The sequence below is a fragment of the Stegodyphus dumicola genome, chromosome 1, assembly GCF_044657685.1.
Source record: "Stegodyphus dumicola isolate Sdum_Otavi_A_Nest chromosome 1, ASM4465768v1".
Classification (NCBI taxonomy): Eukaryota; Metazoa; Arthropoda; class Arachnida; order Araneae; family Eresidae; genus Stegodyphus; species Stegodyphus dumicola.
The window spans coordinates 52,684,449-52,705,075 of NC_140768.1; the positions used below are offsets into that span (position 1 = coordinate 52,684,449).

The 20,627-nt window shown below is 30.9% G+C and overlaps 2 protein-coding genes across 3 annotated transcripts in view; one reads left to right on the top strand and one right to left on the bottom strand.

Moving 5' to 3' along the window:
• Nucleotides 1-16,009, top strand: part of LOC118190457 (eukaryotic initiation factor 4A-III) — a 41,959-nt gene extending 25,950 nt beyond the window's left edge. The window contains exons 7-11 of one of the 2 annotated variants that reach the window (XM_085814423.1): nt 2,215-2,353; nt 3,346-3,461; nt 9,235-9,339; nt 12,589-12,716; nt 15,847-16,009. In XM_085814423.1, coding sequence (XP_085670549.1) covers nt 2,215-2,353; nt 3,346-3,461; nt 9,235-9,339; nt 12,589-12,716; nt 15,847-15,863 — 505 coding nt within the window. In that variant the 3' untranslated portion in view covers nt 15,864-16,009. Of the gene's footprint in view, nt 1-2,214; nt 2,354-3,345; nt 3,462-9,231; nt 9,340-12,588; nt 12,717-15,846 lie in introns of both variants that reach the window. The other variant, XM_085814420.1, reaches the window with a different exon arrangement.
• Nucleotides 16,010-16,318: 309 nt separating this feature from the next.
• Nucleotides 16,319-20,627, bottom strand: part of LOC118202344 (peroxiredoxin-6-like) — a 44,904-nt gene continuing 40,595 nt past the window's right edge. The window contains exons 5-6 of the mRNA XM_085814426.1: nt 17,764-17,836; nt 16,319-16,852 (exon numbers count right to left, since the gene is read on the bottom strand). Of these exons, the coding sequence (XP_085670552.1) occupies nt 16,724-16,852; nt 17,764-17,836 (202 nt within the window). The 3' untranslated portion in view covers nt 16,319-16,723. The remainder of the gene's footprint in view (nt 16,853-17,763; nt 17,837-20,627) is intronic.

The following is a 20,627-nucleotide window of genomic DNA, read 5'->3' on the forward strand; positions in this document are numbered from 1 at the left end:
TGAAACCTTTATTTTTCCCATGCATTGCAGATGCTTCATCAGTTACAACACTTAGAAGTTTATTAAGCGCCATCTGAAAATTATTTTTTATATCGATACTGTGAGTTGATTCCTTAAGTGCTACTAAATCTAGCATTTCTTTTTTCATAATCATTTATGATGAAACATAATGAATAAAAATTACTAATTGAGGAACATCCTGGATATCTTTTCATTCATCATGTGCCAAGCTTAAGCTGTTAACATCCAAATTATTTTAAAATAAAAATTTTTGAAAAATATTTAAAAATTACTTTTCATGTTGTCATAAATTAAGTAATTATAAAGCTTTATTTACTTACTATAATTAGCAGTTCAGATAATAGGAGATATATAAATACATCACTGGATGCTTCTGGTAATAAAAGAACAAGTAACTGCCCTCTGATTTTATGCTTAAAAAATTACGAATGTAGTTAAAAAAAATATACATTTCTTGCATAATCTTTTCTACCTAAACATACAGAATCCATCACTTTTGGTCTCGATGACATCACTAAAGATCTTCCAATGCTTTTCTTAGAATTTGTTCCCAGTTTGAGGTACTTAACCGCAATATACCTTCGGATGTCTTTTATTTTTCATGAATTTGTTGAAAATTGACCTAGTCAGGGAAAAATCAGGGAATTCAAATATTTTAGCCAAAATCTGGGAAAGTCAGGGAATTTTATACTGCAATCCCCAAAGAAGCGATTTACGCGTCAACGTCGAAAGCGATCACTTTCTTGGGGAATCGTATCATGTGAGCATCATTCAGACAGCTGGCAAGGAGTCAGTTTTTGCAGCACTGGTCAGATTGTCTTTTTGAAAGACAAAGCACGTTTCCAGTAACTTCCGAAATCCAGAGAGACATGTTCAATGAAAGTAAATTCCTCCCCCCCCATTCTCATATAAAACAAAATCCTTTAAACCTTTTCTTCTTTCTTAAATGCCTTATTTGTCATTTTGCAGTAAAATAATAATAATAAAAAATAATAATCAGTCATCTAGGCTAACCATTTAATATATTTATCTTAACCAAAATACTGTTGATTTTTGTAATTCAGTTTTTAATCCTTAAGAAACTAACTTTATTTTAATGTTAGTTGTATCACTTAATGTGTCTTCTTCCTTCTAAATTTATTTATTATTAGTTAGCGATACTTTCAAATTTCATACAATTTTCCCTGGCATTCTTGTGAAACTAATTTTAGCAGTAATGTGACATACCATCATGAAATTGAGTAGACATATTTTTTACTTATGCATGCTGCTAAATAAATATAAAATACTTGAATTTATTTAAAAATATCATTAAATAGTCTTATGTAATAGGCAAATTTTTGTGTTTTCAAATGCTACCATAATTAATTTACCCTCAGCACAGTCAACGTGATAACCTCTTAAGAAAATCAGCCAATAACAAAAAGTGGTTAAAAGATAATGTTCTCAGTTGGCTTCCTAAATGTAGGTGATCTATAAATAGATCACTGGGTGGTTACGGGTTAATGTTTCATAGTTCTTCATTTGAGATAGTCCGTAATGACATTATTAATTTCCAAACATGCTGCTGTGCGGTATGACGATAGATAGTAATCTGAAATATTGATCTAATTAAAATAATTACTTAATGATGACTGTGATTTCAGTAATCATTTTTATATGGAGGATTTTAAGCATAAGTTCCTAAAGAACTTTACAAAATTAGCACTGTTAAGGATCTTACATTTGAATGTAAAACATATTTATGTGTTAAATTAATTTTTAAGTTCATTAAATTTGAAAGTAAAAGTTCAGCATTACATTGTTAGAAATTAATATCTTTGGAATCTTATATATGAATTTAAAACTTAAGTATAGAATGAATTTAAAAATTAAGTATAGAATGAATTTTTAAGTTCAGCATTACAATAAATTATAATTTCCGTAAAAAATCATATTAGGAAGGTCATTCTGAGAGCAAATACCCTTTGCATTCTTTGCCTTAATTAATTAACTAAGCAGTCCCTTTTTGTAAAATAATCAATAATATTTTTAAACGTTACAAATTGAAATGTTTACTCAAAGATTTAAAAAAATTTCTTGTGCATATCGATTTAATTGGTTTTGATTTTGTTTTGTATAATGAAAATTAGTGATAGAGAGATTCTAGCTACGAAACATTCCATATGAAATTTTTTTAAAAATTATATTTAGTGATGAATTGACATTAGAAGGTATCAAGCAGTTCTTCGTTGCCGTTGAAAGGGAAGAGTGGAAATTGGATACTTTGTGTGATTTATATGACACACTGACTATTACTCAAGCTGTAATATTTTGTAATACAAAAAGGAAGGTATGTATAGATTTTATTATTTTTACCTTTTAAGAACCTTTAGAATAAGTAACTTATCGAGAATGGATTTATGGTCACATATCTAAAATAATATTCTGATTGATATCTGTTGCTGCTATTAGAAAATCTTAACTTTTTTTTTAATAATTTACTTTGAAAATAGTTACTGATATTACTTCTTATTTTTCATGGTGTAAATTTCTAAATACTGCTGTTTCCAAACATTTAGCTTCATGGGCATTGTTATTATTGACTGTTTAATATACTATTCAACTTAAATAAAGCATTTTTCCTACATTTTCTTTGTCAGCATAAAGAATAAAAATATGCTGTATTATTTCCATTTAAAATATGATAGCGCAATTAGTATTTTAAGGTAATTTTTAAAAAGCCTTCAATCATTAATTTGTATATTTTTATTGAAACTAATTTTTGAATGCCTTTAGATCAGAGGTTTCCAACCCTATGTCCGCAAGCACCATGGCGCCCGCTGATCGCTCAACTTGGGTCCACCACAGTGCATTTAAAATGCTTTAGTTTTTAATGAAATTCTATGTGAAAGCTTTCTCATTTTTAATGATATAGAAATAGCATCCAACACAAATACCAGCACAAAGCGAAATGCAACCGATTTCTTCTTTTATGTGCATATATTATTAATTCTATCCAACCATAAATTCACATTGAAAATGTAAATGGTGCCTGCCATGCAACAGATATGTATTCTAGAATGTGCTCTTAGGGACAAAAAGATTGGGGACCCCTGTGTAAGATTATCTTATGGAAATATTGTCCAAGACTTATTGTACAGTATTGCATTGGAGTATTACTGCGTGTGCATATGTGAAGTTCTGGTACTCCGTCCTTTTTTTTTCTGTCTCTAGCTTGTACATAATAAGTAATATGTGTCATATCAGTGTTATCTGTAATGTGTACATTAATATCAGAAATATAAATTCTAGTATTTATTTGGATTTATTTCTGTATATCAGGTTGACTGGTTGACAGAAAAAATGAGAGAAGCTAATTTTACTGTTTCATCAATGCATGGTGATATGCCTCAAAAAGAGAGAGATGCTATCATGAAGGAATTTCGTTCAGGACAAACGTAAGTGTATCTTAAGTAAATGCTAATCTTTTAATTAACAGCATCTTTCAAAGCCATTCATGAATTGTTATTTTTATGCAGCTTTTCTTCTTTTGTATTAATATTTGAATTTTTTTTAGTAGTCTGGAGATCATGCAAATTCCAAATTGAAATTTATATATTGTAGAAGAAAATAGACAAATATTTAACAGATGAATAGATAGTGGCTGTGTAGCTAAGTGAAAGAAATCTGCATTCAAAAGGGAAGTTTGAGGGTTTCATTGTAAAATAAAATAGCAGAGATCCAGATAACAAGTATTAAAATATACTAGAGTAAAAGTGTAAAAATTTAAATGCACAAACTAGGAATTGTAATCCTAGAATAGTGTACTTGATTCTGAAATATTAATAAATAATTAAATATGACACTGTAATTAAAATTATGATGGTAATACATGACCATAAAGCAAATTTATGGTTTTATTTGAATGATAGCTTATTACCTGTGGAATAAAAACTAATTATTATATTGCTGGCAAAATGAATAATGTATTGCTAAATTTATGATTTCTGTTAGTGCTTATATCATGTGCAGTAAATAATATCTGTAACAAATAATAACTCAAAATACAAGTTGATCTGTCAGCACTATCCTTATCTTCAGGGCAGATATTTTTATTTTATTCGGCTTATAATTCCTTACTAAATGTAGTATTTCATCTCAATGTACTCCATCTTTGATATGATTTAAATCAAATTCCTCGTCATTATAAATATCACGAATACACATCAAATAGTTTTCTGGTTGCAATTTTCTAATTTCGACTATGTGTGATGTATGCTTTACGCATGCACGCGTTGAAAGAAATGTTTAATAAAGTAAACAAATAAATATTAAGCCTTTTTTTGTTTTTGTAAATTTTGATACCCTGTAGATCATAATTGCTCTTTGTTTCATAAATTACGGTTTCATATTTTTAATTTTATGATTTCTGCACGCCAACTTACCAGATTTAAATTGATGATCTTATAATCTGAGTAAACCGATAATCCGGAATCGCCGAAGTCCCGACGAGTCCAGATTAAAGACTTTTGACTGTATATCCACTCTGATACTCACCCTAGTAATCTCAGTTTCTTTATTCGGTACTTTTCTGTTTCGTCGGCGCAATTCTCGCCAAGTAGACTTTATTGGCGAAAACACACAGTATACACATAGAAAATATTGACAAATGTTAGTTCTAAGAGTTTTTTATTTTGAAGGTACAAACATTTTAATGTTGTTTAAATTTTTGTAAAAAAGCCAATAAATTTGTAAAAAGACATTAATTTAAGAATTTACTATGCTTTCATCCTACAACATCCTGATTCGGCGATTCGTATCACGTGATCCCAAGTGATCTCATCTCATACGTAAACTACGCTACAAAAATCTAATTCTCTCAGTAATTATCTACATTAACTTCAAGTTAAATCTTAATTTGGAATACAAGTTTAAATGCAAGAATTATTTCAATTCGTACGAATAGCTTACTCAGAAATTAAAACCGCAGTGCTTTACTTCGCTAGTGCATTGTCATTAAAATGGATGAATTTAACCCTTGGCTTTGCCTTTTCTATATTTTCGCCATCGGGTGAGCGGTGTGATTGCATCCTAATTGACTTAATTACCGCCCGCGAATGGCTTTAGAGCATAAAATTGAACTATCTGGTAAAACTTCTATGTAATTGTATGCCAGTATTGAAAGAAACAATCAATCTGATAAGAAATGGTTGCGACTTGTTTTGAAAATGTAAAAGTTAAAGTAAAAGGTTTCTAGCGAGAATATTTCGTTTAGCATCGGTTGTACCATTACTGGCGACTTTATTGCTTGCGCCGGCAAAACGGAAAAGTACCCTTTATTCTTATATGTTTGTAAATTGTACACTTTTTGCTTTAAAAATGATTGAATTATGTTGTTTGTATCTTCAGTTAAGGTTTTTATGCCTTTAGTAAATCTGCATGAAATATTTTTAGAATTATTAACAATTTAAAAGTTGTTTAAGTGCCGCTAAGCCTAATTATTTTTGCAATGGCTGTTTACATTTGAAACAGCAGAGTAGATTTGTTGCCAATCTAGAGAAAGTAAGCTTCGCAAAAACAAAGATAACACCTTCTTTTATTATTGTGAATTAAATCATGCTTTATCCATTCTGGAATTTATTCGATGAAATAAGTGTAAGATTTACTGCATAATTTTCAATACAGATATTTTGACTTTTTGTGTATTTTTGCCTTGTCGCGAAGTAAAAGCTGAATTAATTGACTGAAAAAGACTGAATCGTCTGTGGAAAAACTGTTTCTTTTATGTTGTTGTTGTTTGCATAACTTCTTTTATACTTAATTTATTGTTTTAGATTTATTATAGTATTTGAATAGAATATGTGGCAACGATTAGATAATTCCATAGACTCCAACTACTACGGATTCTCCGTAGTTTCTATGGAAATTCATGAAAAACTACGAGCTACGAAAAGTATGGAAAAAACTACGGATTTTACAGAAACAAGAGCAGGAGAACCAGTACGCAAAACGGAACCAACTAATTCATCCGATGATTGGCTGAATACTTGTGTTATCATATATCACGTGTTGAGTGCGTTCCTAGTTTTGAAGAATTAGCCAATCATAGATCAGTAACTCCAACCGTTAACGACTTATCAATAGTTCCACCCAATTGTCTATCTCCCAGGTTCCTCGCTGATGCGTGTTTAGGCTGCATTCGGCTGCATTGTGTAGTTTACGGCGAGAGCTTAGCATGTGTCTTGTGAACTGTGAATCAGGTGAAAGATTTTTAATCATAATGCTGCCTCGAACGAAGAAGCCAAAATTATCAAAGCAGAAGTTTAAAGATTCATATTCTTCAGAATTTCCATGCATTAAAGCGTCCGAAATTTCTGTGAATCACGCACACTGCAGTGTATGCAACAAAGACTTCTCAGTTGCTCATGGCGGAAAAGATGACTGTAAACGGCATGTGTTTTCTCAAAAGCATATAGAATTTGGCACCGTAAAATCTAAAGAAATAACAAATTTCTTAATAAAAGATGATGAAACAGATCCTATAAAAGCCGAATGCTATTTTGTTCGTTTTTTAATTGAACATAATCTACCGCTTTCTGTTTCGGATCATTCCAAAGAGCTTTTCAAAGCAATGTTTCCGGATTCTGCCATAGCAAAAAAATTTAGCTGCGGTCATACCAAAACTGCTGCTATTGTGAAAACGCTTGCAGAAAATACTGTTGCTGATATTATAAAATCAGTGTGCAGTACATCGTTTTCTCTAAGTACTGATGGAAGTAATGATAACAATGATAACAAACTGTACCCATTGGTTATAACATACTACAGTAAAGAAAAGGGAGTGATAATTACTTCATTGATTTCTATTTTAGAATGCACGAATAATACAGGAGAAGGTATTTTTAATTGTATAAATGAAAACTTTAAAAACAAAGGTTTAGAATGGAAAAATTGCTTATCATTTTCTTCAGATAATGCTAGTAATATGATTGGAAAGTTTAAAGGTGTAGCATCATTTATCAAAATGCATCAACCAAGTATAATCACCCGAGGTTGTCCGTGCCACCTCTTGCATATAGCTGCAAAAAAAGCTACTGAAAAATTAATTGGCTCAGAAATTGAAATGTTGATAATAGATATATATTTTTACTTGGAGAAAAGTTCGAAACGGAAGCATAGCTTCAAAGTTGCTCAACAAATTTTGGGACAGAATGCAAAATCTCATAAAATTTTGAAATATTGCAGTACGAGATGGTTCTCTCTTTTAGAATCTATAACAAGGATTTTGGAACAGTGGGATGCTGTGATAAATTTTTTTGGAGATAAACCAGATAACAGTGAGAATGAAGGAAAGAGATTGCAAAACATTAAAAAAATTTTACAGTCACCGACCACCAAATTGTACTTGTTATTTTTGAAAAATACTTTGCCTTTGTTTATAACAGTAAATATTAATTTGCAACAACAAGCTCCTTATATACATAAATTGAGAACTTTTTGAACTTTTAATGAATTTATTTGTTAGATTCGTAAAACCATCAGTAATTTCTAAAGAAAATGAAGATGTTACTCTAACGTCTATTCCATTTCAGAAGTATAGTAAACAAAAAGAAAATGAAAATTTAGTGATTGGTGCGGAAACAAGACTATATTTAAAAAATGCCAAGTTGAATGAAAGTGAAGTGAAATCATTTTTCAATTCTGTGCGAGCTTTTTTTGTAACTGCATGTTCATATATAATTGATAAATTTCCACTGAGTGATCCATTTCTAAAACATGCTGAAGTTGCTGACATCAACTTGAGAACTGAAGTCTCATTTTCATCTGTTCTTTACTTGATGAATACTTTTCCATCCATTATTGATGAAAAATGTCTTAATCAAGTAGAAATTGAATTTTCCATGTATCAAGTAGATGATTTGAAAGAAATTGTAGATTTGCATATTGATATAAGCATGGGGAGAAATTGCCAAATTAAAAAATATGAATGGGTGTATTAAATACAAAGTATTGCCTTCTGTAATGCTTGCTGTCTTAATAATACCTCATTCAAATGCAGCTTGCAAAAGAATTTTTTCTATTGTTAAAAAAAATCAGACCGAATTTCGACCAAATTTAGGTCTTAAAACTCTTGAAGCAGTTTTGATTGAAAAAATAAATATGCAGGCAAATGAAGAACTGTGTTATAAAAAAACATTCTCAAAATCAGAACTTAAGCTTGCTAAGCATGCTACATATAAATCTTTGCATTCATAAATTATGCGTATTTTGTTTAATACTTATATGTATCATTCTTGGTTATTTAAATTTTATTTTCCTGTAGAAATCATATCCAGAATAAAGATATGATTTATAGCTTCTGATTTTTTCTATGATTAGTAGTGATTTGAAGTACTTTTTATTAGTGAATGCTTGAGGAGTTAAAAGAAAATTTCTAATTAAATGTGCATATAATTTACAAGGTATATTTTTAATTATTCAGTTTTATATGTATATGGATTTTAAATGTAATAAAATTGATTACAATTAATTATTAATTTAAAATTAATGAATGGTTAATTACAACATACGCTACGTGCACATTTTCAAAGTTGTAAAAATGTCGTTCGCGCGTTGACTACTGACAAGGTTTGCTGAAGGTTGGAGTCTATGTAATTCTTAAGATGATATAAATTTTGTGCATTCCGAGTTAAAAATAAATGAAATTTAATGCTGTTAAGTGAACCTAGGATCAGAGTGTCGCTGTAGTAAACAAATATAGTGAAGTTTAAAGAGTTCATTTATTCTATTGTGGTTTATGTGCTATCGACAAAATAAATTTAATTAAATCCAATAATTTTAAATAAAATGCAACAAATAATGCATATAATTTAATATTCCGTACAAGAAGTTGTGGTATACACATCATATCTTTTTTTATTAGTGTAATGCACAAAATTAAGTAGGAAATTTCCTATTTTGGGTGGATTATTCTGAAAAATATATCACAGTTAAAAGGTTGAATTGTAAAAAATGTTTGAACTTGAAATGCTGCTACAGATTTGAAGCATTGATGATTGTGAATGAAACTTAACAGTATTCAAAGATTTGAATAAGCATAAGAATTTAAAAAAAAAAAAAAAAAAAAAAAAAAAAAACCTCAACTTTATAAGCATTTAACCATTTAAGTAACTTTAGCCTAGTTTTAGATTTAACTTTTTTTGAATATTTTTTGTAATTTTATTTCAGAAGAGTTTTGATTACTACCGATGTTTGGGCAAGGGGCATAGATGTACAGCAAGTTTCATTGGTCATAAACTATGATTTACCCAATAACAGAGAGTTGTATATACACAGGTAAGTATTTAATAATTTAACCCATTAACTGCCAAATTTTTATTTTATTTCTGTTAGTTTTCATCTAAATAATAAGAAAAACATGTTTTTCTCATAAATGCGTCAATTTTTTTTCAGAAATTTTAAATTTAAGTCCGACCCCCAAATGGGGATCATGGCTGATACTATCTACTTTTAATGCCAAGTCTACGTGTAATCCAACATTACATTTTCCACATTGTTTTCTTGCATTTGTTTTGCAAACTGCACATTTTCTTTGTTTACCATTTTCGGTGCATTCAATATAATGATTACCAGATGTTCTGATAACAGTAGGAACACGATTAATTGATCCTTTAGTGAAAGAATTCCTTCCATCCTTTTTTGCATCTGAGAGTTCTGAAGATAAAGCAAGATATCATAGCAACCATCCTCCTAAAATCTAGCAATGGAATTTTATCACTTGAAATACAATACAGTGTGTGGGCGTTAACCAGTGTTACGTTGATGGCATTAGTAAGCAAAGGAAAACACCATTTTCCCCCCTTATTCTGAGTATGTACTTTTGAACATTCCAATCCATCTTGTCTACTCCACCCATGTATTTGTTATATTCTGATATCAGTTTGGGTTGTGGTACTTGAATATCTTTCTTCTCTGTTCTACTCCATGGCTTTACCTCTAATATTGGTTTGCTAGTTTCATGATTAGACAGAAGCCTTTCACAACTCTTGTCATTCCACGTGACAGCTAAAATTTCATTACGGGAATCAAATTTGTAGTCATATGCCCCGCGTTCTTTTTTCCTTATCTCTCTGTCTGTTGCAATAGGGAATTTATTCATTCTTTTGAATCGAACAGTTCCTGTTGCTCTAACATCAATGTCCTGCAAATGTTTCATCAGAGAAAATCCTGTGAAAAAATTGTCGAAGTAAACTTTATGAGCATTTGGTGTCTGAAGAATAGATACCATATGAAGGGCAACAAATGTCCCAAGCCCACATCATCTCCTAATTTCTTTGATTTGCCTTCATACACTTGAGTCTCATAACAATATCCAGTCTGTGAACAACAGATAGTCCATTGTTTGAACCCAAAGCGCACTGGCTTACTACGTATAAATTGTTTGAGGTAATGATATCCATAATAACGAACCATTTGTTCATCAATGCTCAAACTTTCAGAAAACACCCCCAATTGTTGAAATTTGTCATTCAGCTTGTCAATCAATGGGAGAATCTTGAAGAGGTTATCACGTTCACCTAGTGGAATCCTTTCTAAATCAGAGTTGTCACTGATATGTAGGTACCGTTTAATTTCCAGATACCTATTCCGACTCATGCATGCTCTAACACACAGAATGTTCATGTCTTCATCTTCACACCAATATAATTGTTCTTGCGAAAATGAATGATAGCCAGTGAAAAGAAGCATTCCAATAAATTTTTAGGCAGTTATTAGAAAGCTGAAATTGACAATTGTTTTTCTGTCTGTCGTATATTACAGACTGCTAGACAATATAGGTGACAGTTTCATTATCAAAAAGTATTTCAAAACACTCTACCGAGGATTTTTCCCTGAGGTTTCTAATGACATCATTTCGCCTTGTCTCTATAACGTCAGTATTTTCATATAGTTTCGAGTACTTAGGGTGCTTCTTTTTCCAATTGGAAGTCAATACTTCTTTTCTCTTTTTAGGAGGTGGAAGCCGGTATCTTTTGTTACTTCATTTGCTGAACATTCAGTTACATTCACTAAAACATTGTCCTCAAATCCTGCCACACAATGAATTTCAACACACCTGGGAACATCAAGTGGTTCTTCATCATCAATTACGTTGTCATCCATATCCTCATTATCTGAAATCTCATCAACCCACTCTGGTGGAATTTCAGCAATATCTATGGGGCTATTATCGTCGTCATCGTCAGATGCAAAAAAATCATCAGCATTTACAATTTCTTTTAAAGAAAGATATCTTTTCGCGACATTTCCTGGAAAAAAAGAAAAACAGTTTTTTGACAATTTTAGTCAGTATCAGCCATGATCCCCAAATGGGGATCGATATATCTGGGTTCATTGTATCCATCCAAATTACAGTATGAGGATAAATAATATATAAATACATTAATTACTTACCAATGATCAAGGAAAATTTAGTACAACAAAAATAATTGTTCCTAAGTATCTTTTTTGTGCTTTGAAAATAACTGTATTATTTTTCTCGTGAAAAGTAACGAGAGAGCAAGAAAAATAAACTCGTGAGCTCAACTAACTGAGTCCACGTGTTTGTTTAAGATTTCTACCCTTAGTTTCAATCTTCAGGAAAGCATGACCACCCGTAAGGGACCACCCAGGTACAGCATGACGTCACAATGTATACAAATGTAGGCGATCCCCATATGGGGATCATGGCAGGGAATGGGTTAATGTCATAGTTGATGAAACCATAAAAAGTATTCTTTTTGTATATACAGAATATCCCAAATAAAAATATATATGTATTTCCCCCTTTAATAATAATTTAAAAATAAAACTGCAAACGATTATTATTAATTGCCTTATTGCTAAATACTAATAAACAAAAAAATAGAGAAAAGATAGATAGATTCATAAATGAAGGATTATTTTTGCTCATTGTTTGAGATTAACATGAAGTTTCTGTTACATTGTTTTTAAGAGGAGAGATTGTCTATACTTTCAGAACAGCAGTACATTCTGTTCTTTTGCTTTAATTATGGCTTTAAAATGCAGAATAAATCTTTAAGATTACAATGAAACTTCATCAATAACAGCATCATTTGTTATCAAGAAAAACCCTTCTGACAGTAACATAAACTTAAGTTTATTAGAAGAGAACTCATTTATGGTGAAACAAAAAGAAGTTTTGGTGATTGAAGAATACACAGTTGCATCTTTTGGGAGGTAAAAATATTTTCACATGTAACTGACCAAATGATGACTTCTTTGGGGAAAGCTTACCCCCCCCCACACACAAAAAGTGCATGCGATTTTCATGTACATAATTTTATTATATAAAAAACTGAATTTGTTTTGTCAGGCCAATCAGCATGGGAAGAGAAGTTAGATAATTTGTTACAGTTTTGCTTGTGTGCATGTGCTTGATTTTTAAATACTTCTTCCATACTTTCAAAATGTTATTTTGAGAACATCTCCGTAATTTGGAAATTATGTTCTTTAAAAAAAATTCACTGGCACCGATTCTTTTCGCAATATTAAAATTACTTTTGCTGCCATATTATCTTATAGGATAGGACGATCTGGTCGATTTGGACGTAAAGGTGTTGCAATAAATTTTGTTAAAAATGATGATATCAGAATTTTGCGTGATATTGAGCAGTACTATTCAACGCAAATTGATGAAATGCCTATGAATGGTAAGTAACAATTTTTTTATACTTGCATAGAGTAAGAGCAATATATTGTTATAAATTCTGTGTGTGTGTGTAAACTATTTTTATTGAAATTATGTGTAAAATTGTATCTCTTGCATAATGTAACATGAAATGCTTCCCCCCTCCCCAAAAAAGTGGATCTCCACCGGAAACATAGGGTTACAGGGGCTTCTAATTAAGCCAGAAGACCCCGATTTCCGACTTGACTTCTGCCAACTGATTTAGAACATATACCCCCTGACTTTCTCTTATTCTAAAATTTCTCATTATTTTTATGTAGCTTGACTTTGTTATTGCACCCCCAAAAAGTGATTTTGAGCCTCTGAAAGTACTTGATCTCTACATTTCACATAAAACCAGTCATTTCGTCAGTAAGACATTATGGCTCGCTTCTGCTTTGTGTATGAGAGCATATTTGTCTGAAAGCATTGTGTTCCAGTTCTCCAAAGCGCTGCTTGAAGTTAATTGGCATTGTTTGTCTTGCCATACATATTCTTTAGCTGAAAACTGTGAATTTTGCATGCTTTTGATTTCATTTAATAATCGGACCACTTTGGTTGTCATACTTATTAAACAGTGGTTTGTTGGAAGATATTCTATGCCCGTTGTGTTGCTTTTCGTATCATACCATCCTGGGGTTACCTTTCAGCAAGATAATGCCCACTCACACACAGCTATAGCTTCTACTGCTCGTCTTTGTACTTGCTCATCACAACCTTGGCCAGCAAAGTTGCCAGATCTCTCTATGTTTGAGAATGTTTGGTGCATTATGGGCAGATCTTGAGATTCTGTGGACCTAACACGCTATTTGGACAAAATTTGGCACAACGTCTCCTACAGGAGGACATCCACCAACTCTATCAAGCAATGCCAACTGAATAACTGCTTGCATAAGGGTGGACCAATGCATTATTGACATGTCCACTTTGTGAATTTTTTTCTCTTGAATAAATCATCACTTTTTATGAAATTGTACTTACCATATAAGATGTACTTTTTTTCCTAAATTTGGTCTCAAAAAAGCTACCTGCGTCTTATACGTGAAGGACACAGGTTAACTTTCAATACTGAATGCTATTTTTAGCCCGTATAAAGGTTTAGACACACATAACTTTTTCTACATCTGCCATAATTATTTTGCACATACGTGAAATATCTGTTGCCAAAAAGTACCAAAGCTCGAAGCTGATGTCGAAGTTCAAACAGGTTCGACAGTCACATTATGTCTGTGGAGCCTTTCCTTCTTTACATAGACTTTCTTTGACTCAGCCGACACACGTGTCAGTATCTGTGCTACTCTGTATAAACGTGTCGGTATCGGTGTTTAAAACTATTTGTTTGCAACCTGGTGGACTCTTAAGAAAACCCTCTCTTTTGGTTTTGGATCAGTTTAGTGCCTATAGAACTGAAACCATAAAGAATAAAGTGAAAGAATTATAAACCCAGATAGCTGTCATTCCTGGTGGACTGACTAGCCAATTGCAGCCTTTAGATGTATCAGTGAATAAGCCATTTAAGAAAAAAGTGTGAGAACGATGGAACAAGTGGATAGGAGAGCCACATCACGCCCTCAGGTAGAATTGAAGCGGCCTTCTATTTCACAAGTGTGCAAGTGCGTAAAAAGATCTTAGGAGGACATAAAGGCTGAAGTAATTGTTAAGTCATTTAAGAAGTGCGGAATCAGTAATGCTCTTGACGGAACAGAAGACAACGCATTATTCGAAGAAGGTGATACAAGCGATGATGGAAACAGTAGTGATGACGATATTCTCGTTTTCGATGATGATGATAGTGAAAAGGATTTTTATTGTTTTGAAAGTGATTAAAGTCTAATTTCATGATAGGCAACATTTTCCTTAAATCTGTTTTTTTTTTTTTTTTTTTTTTTTTGTTGTTGTTGTTGTTGTTGTTGTTTCTGCTTTATTTTGTATTATGTTTGATTGCTTGCCATTCATTCATTTAATCATTATTGAAATTTACATATGTTCAAAATAGCTTGTCGTTTGTTAATTTTCCTTAATAAAATATGTTTGGTAATTGCATTCAATGATTGTTTATTTGGCTTTTACGAAACTTGAGAACTAAGAAACCACATTATAAGTTTGGACTATTGAAACTTTTTTTCCTTGTGTGTGGCCTTCCAAATAAGGGTGCGTCTTATATGCCGTCAAATACGGTATTTGTTTTTCTGTACAAGTATATCACATCTATTGAATTTCATTCCATTTGGATAATTCCTTTTTTTGGGGGGGGGGAGGTTGGGAGCTTATTTAAATCCAAAATTTTGGGTTTGCGTTGAGGGGCCAGTTCATGTTTTTTTCCTTAAATGTCATTCTCATTATTTCATGCAATTTACTAATGTGTAGCATGCTTTAATTTATAATTTTGTTATATGTAGTATTCTAAAAGAATTTTTAACACATTCATAGCTTTCAAACACTAAATTTTCAGTGGAGCCTCTCACTGTTTTCTAGAAGATTCTCTGAATACTGCCTCCTTTTTGAAAAAATTTCTGTTAATACATTAAAGTTTCAAATCGTATTCAGATAACTTTTTGAAACTTAAACTCAGTTTTTATCATACAGGAGTAAAATTTTTTATAAAAAGTATAAACATTTCCTAAACATGTCTAAAAAAAGCATGAATGAAATATGAAAGTTAAGTTTGTCATTTTTACAAAATTCATTTTTGAACTTGAAAATGCCAAAAATTTTAATATTCATATTATTTGAAACATTTTTGTAATTGGAAATATGTCTGTAGCCAGTGGTTGTGAAAATAAAGGCCACAGAAGGATTTATATGGCACAATGATTTTATCAGTTTTCTTTTCTTAATGTGCTTCCCTTTAACCTCTTAATGCATTCCACACAGTTAACTCTGGTACTGAATAAATACATTCAAGAAACTTTTTTCAGATATGAATACAACAGAATATATCAGCTAACTTTTAGGTGAGTTAAATTAAAATAAAAAATAAAATAAGAATTGGTGGAAAAAGACCACTTTTCTGAAATTTGCATTATTGGAAATTATTGGTGCATTAAGGGGTTAAAAGATGCTTATCTATGCAGTTTAGAAAATAACAGATTTGATTTTAATTTTCATTTCAGTTGCTGATCTCATCTAAAAGATTAGGATTTCCATACCTTGTAGGATTCATGAATTGTATCATACTCACTTTTCTTTTTAGTGAAACAGTACATCATTAAAATTATAGTTTTCATGGCATGTATTTTTGATTACTTACAATTAAAGTTTTATACTTCTTCTGCAGTCTTTTAGCAATAATTCCTTAAATTTTACTTGGACCAATACAAAATTTCACACATTTGAACAAATTTTCAGACAAAATGGCATGGTTTTTTGGACCTGCTAATTAAAACCTATACTGAAACCGTATTTAATAGCTAAATTACCTATTTTAGTCTCCATTTTCATAAACTTCCATACATTGAAATGATATTGAAAGAAAAGTATATTTTAAATTATCAACTAATATATACCAAAAGGAAAAAAAAAAAAAATCTCATGACTGGATAAGGCGGTCAATGTTGCTCAGAAAGATAAGAAAATTACAAGGCATTTATACAAAAAATTTAAATGCAGTTTAATGTTCAAAAACAAATTAACATTTTTCATTATAACCAACAGTTTTAAAATGAATTAAAATGCTTTTCACTCTCATAACAATATTTTCTAAACTTTCAATAAAATGGGGGGGGGTGCACAAACAAATGTAAACATAGCCTTAATAAGGCATAAGCATCAAACTTAAATGATATGTCAATAAGGCACATGCATTTAAGATACAAGTATACATTTGAGTATTTAAGAGAAATTCACTCTTACAGAGACAGAAGATTTTGGATTTGTTACAAAGAAAATACTAAAAGAGGCATACTAAAGTAACTCCAAATACAACATTGTTTTTAGAAATGCTAAACTCTTGGAACAGCTGCACTTTTCTTTCCTGCTGGCATTCCAAATTTATGGCTGAGGAGTAATACGTAAATAAGGTTTTCCAGATGGCAATTCTTTAACAGTAACTCCTTTGGGAAAAAGTTTTGGCAAATCTTCATTTTTAATATTTGGCAGTACCATACAGTCTCCTCCTTGCTATAAAAGTACAAATTTTAGTCTTTAGAATTTGGGACTTGGTATTTTGATAACTTCACTATATATATATATATTAATTACAAAGTAAAGTAAAAAAGTGGGAACGTAAACTAAATATAAAAATGTAAAGGTAAGCATAATTTCCTATCTCCGTGAAATAGGTGCAAACACAGAATTACATCTATTGAATGATAAACAAAGAATCTAAAGAAAATCACTAAAACTACTATGTAAGATACTTGAAAATTTCATCTAAAATGGTACAAAGTGAACCAACCATTTGAGACTTAAAACAGCATTTGCAATTATTTTATCATAAAATTTTAAATGTTTCAGATGAACTCGGATCTTTTTTATATATGCAAAACTGTGAGAATATCTGGAAATTTTTTTTTTTAAATTTTTTTTTTAAGGATCTCGTTTTACTAGTTTAATTCTGTTTGAACAAGTACCTCAAACTAAGAATTTCTTACTCATTTTAATTATTGTTTATGACAAGACCTTTGGCTCAAGCAGACTAATTTCATATTTTTATTTTATAATTCCTATGTGCCATCTTTCTAGTTTTATACTGAGGATCTAATATCCAGAAAAATCACAACTCTGGAATTGCAGAAGTCCTGATCTCGGACTTGGTTCTGTAAAATATATAGGGAATAGAAAATTTCCATATTTAATTTCCAAATTGAGAAAATTTATTACAAAATTCTTTTTAATACTTTATGAATAAATTTTTGGAAAAAAAAGTCAATGCTTACTAATACACATTGATTTAGTGCAGTGAAATTGAAAATCTGCAATATAAAGCAATTGTATTTTGAAATACACATTCACAGCTGATGCCTACCGATATATTATATTCTTTCTTCTACATGTTATCTTTGCAAACTAAATGCTAAACTTTTGCTTACCTTCCAGTCAACAGGTGTAGCAACATTTTTATTATGAGTCAATTGCAATGAGTCCACAACTCTTAAAACCTCACTGGGGAAAAAAAAAGCATTTGTTAAAATACAATTAAAAGTACACTTTAAAATGAAGCAATATTAATAGCACTTGTATTAATACTCCAACATATAGAATACTCTGAATTTTGTTGCGTTTTGACAGAAATATCAGATAACATATTTTATGTCTGCATGCAAAAGGGCATTCAGACAATATACATGCAGTTTTTTTTTTTTTTTTTTTAAATATTTATTTATTTTAACCATTTATGGTCTTAACACAGAATGAGTATGAGTTCAGTAAACCTGTGCTTTGCAGGAATAAGAATAATTTTTTACTCGTCTATTGTTAGGCATATATCTTGAATCTTATTCTTTGGAACTGCATTTTTCATCTTTCAAATTTTTAAAGTATTCCAGAAAATTTTTTTTGTTGTTCTTGATCCAACAGGTTTCTACTCTTTTCATATTGCATCTCCTGGATTATCTCGACTGCTGCAATGTCTCCAATTTGCTGGATCAGATTTTTTTTTTTTTTTTAAATTTCAATAACTATTCATAATAACTTCTACTGCTGGCATTTCCACAGATCTAGCAGAGGGCTAATGAGGAATCAGTCTAAAAGCAGTAATTATCTTTCTGTGAAAAGTGGTTTTTAAAAAGTTGTGTATTTTTGCAACAATCAATGCTTTCATCAGATCTAACTATAGCAAAGTTAACTTCTTTACTGGTGCTACTCTGTATTTACATGTAAGCTAACTTCAGAATTGTTCATCTGATGTTTTGTAGTGGACATATGCAACAGCCCCGTATACGAATTCACTAGTCAGCAAAAATATGTATTTGGATTTCATTGAGGTCTGTTTTGAAATGATAGGTATTAACAAAGTTTCCAGTTTAGAAATGTATCTGCATCAATAAACCCATTTAATTTTCAAAACCCTCACTTACCTATTTATCCCATCCTACACCTCTCTCCCATAGTTCTTGGGAAAAAAAAATCTTCACTAATTACAGCTGGTGTAATTAATCTAACTGGTAATACATTTTACATGCTTATTTCAAAACACTTCTTCTTGCATTCTGTCTATTCTCTAACAATAGCAAAATAGAAGAAACCTCAAAATTAAATTCATTTGTTATGGCATTTTAAACTACACCCAGTATTTTCAGTGGTACTATACAATTTTTAGAAATTAAATGATTTTTAAATCCTGTACCACTCAAAATTTTCAAAAGCTCCTTTGAATTCGTTTGCTGTTTTCTCAGATTTATAGCTGTGTCAAGATGAATTTTGCATTAGCGGATCAATTTCAAGCTTCAAATACGAATTATGTTCCTACCAACAGATTATCAATATACACTGAGTGGCCAAATTATATTGGATTGCGATTTCCAAACACATGAGTAATTAAATTCTCTCTTCTGATAATTGGAAGTTTTAAATCATCCTCTAATGATTTCAAAATACAGGAATGCACTGAAGCAGTATCAAATAATACCCAGATAATTTTTGACCTGTAAGGCATTAATTACGGTTCTCACGTAATACAAAAATGAATTTAAGTTCCTTACTTGCTTGCAGTGATACAGATGAAATTATTGTTTGTACTCATTCACTTTTGTATTAATACATTTATTCAGTGAACTTTCAGTTTAAAAAAAATTTTTTTTGAAGCAAATCTTCTTGTGACTATTACGATTATTTTTCTACAAGGATTTAATACAGATCTACAAATAACATTCAAATCTGACTTTTTACAGAATTTAAAACTCTGCATATACACTTTGACTTTTAGCTTGTTTTGTTTTTTTAGCAGGCAAAAGAACTTCACATTGAAATGAATGTTGCTCTGTGTCGCCAAATCCACAATTAAATTTTACACTAATTAAAAAGCTGCTTTTGGTTGACTGATATGCTTTTGCTTTTTTTTTATTAGTATTTATTTCACCTTAAAGTAGTTTCTAGGAACTGTCATATTTTTTTATTTCTTTGAATTGTGTAATAAGATGGATGATGCATCATGACATTCTGTTTGTTTCAATTTTTAAGAATTCAACAAATTCCAAAACATCAAATTCTGTTTCTGATTTCCTTTTTCTATTGTATTCTAAATCTATCTTTTCTAGAATCAGTTTCAATAAAACCAGGCACAATAAATGATTGTTACTTCCAGTAACTACAGTTTCCAGGAATAGAATATTTAGTTTCTTCTTCATACAATTTTTGAAGAGCAATACCACAAGCATGCTTCATTGGATCTAGACTTAATAGCTTTGTCATATAACTATTAATTACAATGTCATTCATTTTGAAACATTCTTTTAGCAAAATGATGATATTTTTATTATAATTTCCTCTTGTTAGAACAAATCCTTTAATTGCATTCAACGCTATTCCCCTAACAAACTTTTCAGATATAAAAAAATTGCAATGTCAGATAAATTTCCTTTTCCATGAATGAAATTTTTAAACTAGCTCCAAAAATCAAGCAACATGCTTACATTACTATAATACTTTGAGATACTCAATTTTGAAAGCTTCACTAGTTTTGGCTGAGAAATAACAGCATTGTTACCAAAAGCCCTTTTCAAATTGTCTGCATTAATTAGTATTTGCGCTACGTTTTGATTTAGTTTTTTCTTTCATATACCTTGTTTTCATGTTTGTCTTATCACAATGCAGACAGCTTCATGGCAAAGCACCAGAGTACAGCTCCCGACTTTGCTTGGTCGTTCTCGGAACTCCACGTACTCTCGAGACTCTCCACACTACAACTCGCGATGCACTTGACAACACACAGAGCACAGCTCCTGACTCTTCGGTT